Below are 5,257 nucleotides of genomic sequence, written 5' to 3' on the forward strand. Positions count from 1 at the left end.
CGTGAACACTGCGTGCGGTTTCAGACCTGAACACGTCGATCCTGCTGCGGTGGGGATGGATCGATGGCACCAGCTTTTCTGCAGGAGGCATGGATAATTGCAGCTCCTGTTGATGATCATGTCCCGGCCGGCGTCCGGAAATTAAAGGAAACCGACGTGGTCGTGTCGTGGTCCGGAAACGTCCGTCCGTGTCGTGGTCGATCGCCAGCAGGCGCACGTAACAAATGTTGCGAAACCGATCGCTGTACGCTCCGATCCTGCCCCCCCATCTCATGGAAAGGTTGCACCGAATTCGCACCGTGCATTGTTCTCCGATCCGCTGACATCTTCCCCCCCCCCCCCCCCCCCCCCCCCGGGACGCTGTTCATGTGCGCGCAACAGTGGCGCCGCCGCTGCTGGCGCACAGGAACTCTGGAGCCCCCCGAGCAGTACGCTCTCCTGCCCATCGAGAAGACGAGAACAATCAGTGCCTGCCTGCCTGATTGCCCCGCCCGGCGTACGGCCGCCGCGCGACGGGATCGACAAAAGTCACGACGAGCTCGGTCGGGCATGCGCGAGATCGCCGCGCCCGGGAGCGCTTCGTGCGCGGCCGGTGGGATACGGTTTGACTCTCGCGCGGCGACGGCGGCGAATCCATCGCCGGGACGCTGGTGCGGCCCCGGGGTTTGACTAGCTGCTGGGCCACGGGATGATTAGCGGCACCGGCATCATGGCGTGTCGTGTCACTGTTGCATCCATCGATCGATCGACCGGTCTCGTCAGCTTTTTGTACGGAAGGTCGTTGCGATACCAACATCAATTTTATGATGTGCGGGCTGCGATCCTGTTGACGTGTGAAGAACTGGGAGAAGCAGCGTCACGATGGCCAGTTAAGATTGGGCCCAACTATGGCCCATGAGGCGTGTTCGTCTGACGACAATCGATTTTAAATTACGCGAACGCCGAAAGGAATGGAGGCGAGAATCCTGGCCCACGGTCCAGCTGACCAGCTCCCTGCCGAGGCATATAGTTGGATTCCACCGCTGCGGAGGCACTTCACCATGTTCGGTTTGCTGGCTGGGTCGTGGCTGGGCTGGTTCTGGCTGGGCTGATAAGCCCAGCCGTTCGGCGGCCCAGCCCCAGCCGTGGTGGAATAAAGCCAGCGTCGCCCACCAGCCCCATCCCCGACTCCCCCGAGCACCGACGGCTAGGGTTGGGCAGCCACGCATCGCCGACGTCCGGTCCGCCCCGCGCCGCCGACGGTCCCCTCGGCGGCCCCTCTCCCCACCGCCCCCGTCGCCGCCCCCAGCCACCGCCCCTCCCTCGCCTCCTCCAGCCGCCGCCCCTCCCCTTGACGGCCGAGCCACCGCCGCACCCGTCGTCCGGCCGAGCCAACCCCCAGTGCCCTCACCTCCCCGAGCCGCCGCCTCTTCCCTCGAAGGCCCCAGTGACCGCCGCACCCATCTCCGGCCGGATCCACCGCCCCTCCCCTCGCCTGCTCCAGACGTTGGTCCTCCCCTCGCCTCCCCGAGCCGCCGCCCCTACCTCCATCGTCGCCGCGGCCTCCTACGGCCAGATCCCGCCGCCGGCGGCTGACGAATCGGCCCGCCGTCCTCGTCTATCCTCTTCTTCGCGTGCTCGGGGGAAACCCTAGATGGAGATTCAACCGGAGGAGTTCCCGTCCGAGATGGAGAATCTCCTGCCGGAGGAGTTCCTTAACCTTTGGAAGTTGGATGATGATGATGATGATGATGATGATGATGATGCTAACTTTTGGGATGAGCCTGGCGACTTTTGGACTGAGGAGGATAAGGACCATTGCAGGCGGATGGAGAAGTATATGAAGGAGCTAGAGCTGGTGGAGAAAAAGTCCGAAGAGCATGACGATGGGGATCGTAGGGCGGCATGGAAGCCGTCCGAGATGGATTTTTTGTTGGATATCTCGGTGATGCTAGAGAAGAAGCTGATGGGTATACAGGAGAAAGTACATCAGAAGATGCTGCCGCTCAAGGAAGGTCGAAAAGAGGGGGTGCGGGCGCACAAGAAGCTCATGGATCACTTCCGTAATTATTTCCCGGACTATCATGAGTTCCGGCTCAATTGGGTGAATTTCAAGGACTCTTTCCGCGGGATGGCAGGAAATTCCTACATCACATTCGAGGACATCAGTGAGTTCTCCATTATACCTCAATTCTTTTTTTTTTTACCGACTTGTCTAGTATTTTTAATCCCATCTAATCTACTGCCTACTACTAGCATCTACAAATAGTTCTCCATTTATGTATCGTTTATTTTTCGACTTGTGTAGTATTATATGTCCCATCTACTGCTTACTACTAGCATGTACCTAGTGTCTACAAATTAATAGCCAAAAATATCGTAAGGAATTTCGTACCAGATACATTAACATATATATGTACACCTCAATATAAAATGAAGTACATGCTGAAGGTGTTGATCCTGACCCATTTAAAATCGCTGACTATCTGCAGCGCCTGAATTTGCCATGAAGTACACGTATAGAAAAGAAGGTGTGCCCCGTGAGGGCACCTCCGAGAGTCTACAGATTTATTCAGTGAAGGTTGCTGGAAAGCCGGTTCAACAAAAAAAAAAGAGGAAGGTCGCTGGAAGCAGCACACAGTGGCCTCTCGAAGTGTTTGGTGTGGTTGCTGTACGGGATTGTTTTGATCCAAGACGCAACCTCATCTTCTACCGGGATAGGGATAACTGTCAAATCATCACAAAAGAGGTTTGCATTATGTTTCATTGTTGTTTAAATTAGCTGTCTAATTTAGATGACTATCGCAGCCTCGCTTATTAAGTTGTAATCCGATAATTACGGTACCTCATTGTGCAAAATCTCCACCTGCTTTCTTGTTCTGTTGGTATAAAATCTAACCCTCCGTCTTCTTTCTTGTTCTGTTGGTATAAAATCCTCCGTATTGTGCTGTGCCCTACTGCCCTCCTCTTTTTCCTAGCTGGTTTCTTGATCATAAATCTAAAAAAAGAAGATGGCTATGGGTCAGTTAAGCTCACAATGAGTATGTTTAATACCATAAATACCACAATGGGTCAGTTGGCTGTGGTGCCCTTTTCTAACCGCATAGTGATTTTTTTTTAGTTCTTTCAATTTACTCCTTGCTACTTGATAAACTTGAGGCAACAACATCAAAATTACAGTGCCATTGTTATATCCTGATCATGGTGTCCAGTTTTATTGAATATCATGACTGCTTTAGTCACTCGGGAAATTAAGCTTTGCACCTTTTGCTTCTGAAGGTCACTGCAGTAAACTATGAATATATTGATTTGGTGAGCGTGGAAGCACCTATGCTTTCATTAACCATGTACCATTGCTCAGCCTGTTATGATCATTTCCATTCCCTTCACCTTTAGTTTTCTTTTCAGGCTGTATTGAGTACTTTTCCATTCTGTCACACTGCTTGTTTTCTTAGTGGTGCGAAGAAAGAGAATCCAAACTTCAGAGTTCAGAGCAGTAGCCTAGTAATATTAACTCTTTATCGACCAGCACATTTGTCCTTGACCAAATTATCAAGAATAACTAAGAAGTTCAGCGTTCAGAGCAGTAGCCTAGTAATATTAACTCTTTATCGACCAGCACATTTGTCCTTGACCAAATTATCAAGAATAACTAAGAAGTCATCTTAATTTTTGAGCTCACCACCATTGTTACAAACGATTAATTCCATGAAAAAAGATCAATCCTCTCTTAAAAGATCAACAACAAAGCCAACATAATAGTGTTCTGGTAGCTGGTTATTTTTTCTAAGGACATAGGCATCCTTTGTAGTGCTTTTGAGTTAAGTTCGCTGTGAGCTTTTGATGAATAGTCTTTGATTGACAGTTTTAGAGCAAGCCTTTCATGCCTCAGTGTGTGAACATTTTCCCCCTTTTGTAATGCATTAACATATTTTTCTTTCATCTTTGTGTACATCATTTATGCTCTGTACTTTGCTGCTCAATGTTTGCCTCTCTGTGTGCTTCAGTGTGCACAAGATCTACATTTGTTACTGACTATTTATCTAATGATGACGCACAGGATCCATATTTGGAATTGATAGGTCCTACTCATGCTGTTAGGATGTTTCGGAATGGTCATGTTATGATTGAGGCTGAGCTAAAAGTGAAGGGTGCTGTTGAACGAGAGGACAAATATTTAATCGCTGATGGTAAAATAGTAAGACCATTGGCTGGTTTAGACTCAGTTGAGCTGACTAGCCCAGGTGAGTGGAAAATGAATATTGCAGTTGGAGGACTTGAGACGTGTGGAGGCCACAATATTCATCAGAGTCATTAATGGGACATGGCCAATTGGTTTTCATGGTCAATTTGCTGCCCGTACTGCCAGTATAAATGAGAAAATCATCCTTATTGATCTCAATGGTGACGATGTGACTAGTAGTGGTGTTGATCGCCACATGGAGCAGTTGCGCCATGTTGTTTCTGTTGAAGCTTCAGGAGAGCTGATAGTGTCATTCCTGGCTTGGAATGGCGAGGAGGAAGTGATTTCAGGGGAGGAGATATTCAAGGCGAAGATGTCAGGTAGAAGTTTTCGTTATCATAAGATCAGCTCATGCAATTTGGGTGTACTAGTCGTCTGGTCCCGCATTCAGCCATCTCGGGCAATCCCGCAATACAGCTAAAGAAAAGAATGTATTATTATTCATATGTTTGTTCTTTTTAAGCCTTCTACAGGTCTGCGTATCATCTCTGCGCACGCAGCGAAGCGCGCGGACCCTCCTAGTTTGCTTGGTCACCGACTCACCAGTCTTCAACGAGCTTTACATATATACGTACCTATATACATGTATATGATATCTTTTGCGGAATGAATCGGTTTGTAGGTAGGCCGGAGTGGTCACCGGCGGAGGCGAGCAGCCTCGGCCGGGCGACGCCGCCGAGCCGCCGAGGAACGGCGGCGAGGGTCATCATCGCGGACGTGCAGGACGACCTCGGGCGTGCCGTGGCCGCGGACCTCGCGTGCTGCTACACCCGCTGCTACGTCACCGACGAGCTTAGGCGCAGGTCGCTGCGGCCGTCGACCATGGCGCCATGCTTGATTGTGCAGCAGGTGCCGGCATGTGGGACGGCGACGAGGTTGTGGCCGTTGACGCACTTGGACGCTGCCGGTGGCCCCCCGCGAGACAAGGGGCCGCCGATCAGCGTCCACGCGTCCCGGGTGCACGGAGCATCGGAGGGTCTTTGTTTGCTGCGCTGGCACCCGACGTGGCAGCATGCGGAGGAAGGAGCCGGACCG

At 51.2% G+C, this 5,257-nt stretch overlaps 1 protein-coding gene across 4 annotated transcripts; it reads left to right on the top strand.

Annotated features, from left to right (window-relative positions):
• Nucleotides 1–1,243: 1,243 nt before the first annotated feature.
• On the top strand, nt 1,244–4,677 carry LOC120657216. Of its 4 annotated transcripts, XM_039935492.1 has the most exons (4): nt 1,267–1,644; nt 1,681–2,147; nt 2,472–2,728; nt 4,040–4,677. In XM_039935492.1, the coding sequence occupies exons 1-4, from the start codon at nt 1,634–1,636 to the stop codon at nt 4,295–4,297; spliced, it is 993 nt and encodes a 330-aa protein (XP_039791426.1). In that variant the 5' UTR covers nt 1,267–1,633; the 3' UTR covers nt 4,298–4,677. The 4 variants fall into 4 exon arrangements, with proteins under 4 accessions (XP_039791428.1, XP_039791429.1, XP_039791425.1 ...); XM_039935494.1 differs by having other exon boundaries at nt 1,244–2,147; nt 4,062–4,677; XM_039935495.1 differs by having other exon boundaries at nt 1,245–2,147; nt 4,081–4,668.
• The last annotated feature ends 580 nt before the right edge of the window (nt 4,678–5,257 follow it).

The sequence above is a fragment of the Panicum virgatum genome, chromosome 1N, assembly GCF_016808335.1.
Source record: "Panicum virgatum strain AP13 chromosome 1N, P.virgatum_v5, whole genome shotgun sequence".
Classification (NCBI taxonomy): domain Eukaryota; kingdom Viridiplantae; phylum Streptophyta; class Magnoliopsida; order Poales; family Poaceae; genus Panicum; species Panicum virgatum.

Excerpts from the sequence above, each read along its gene's own strand:
- LOC120657216 (XM_039935491.1), top strand. The coding sequence starts at position 1,634 with ATGGAGATTCAACCGGAGGAGTTCCCGTCCGAGATGGAGAATCTCCTG. Across the intron at positions 2,148-2,471 it reads CATCACATTCGAGGACATCA|CGCCTGAATTTGCCATGAAG; the intron begins GTGAGTTCTCCA and ends GACTATCTGCAG. Across the intron at positions 2,729-4,039 it reads GTCAAATCATCACAAAAGAG|GATCCATATTTGGAATTGAT; the intron begins GTTTGCATTATG and ends GATGACGCACAG.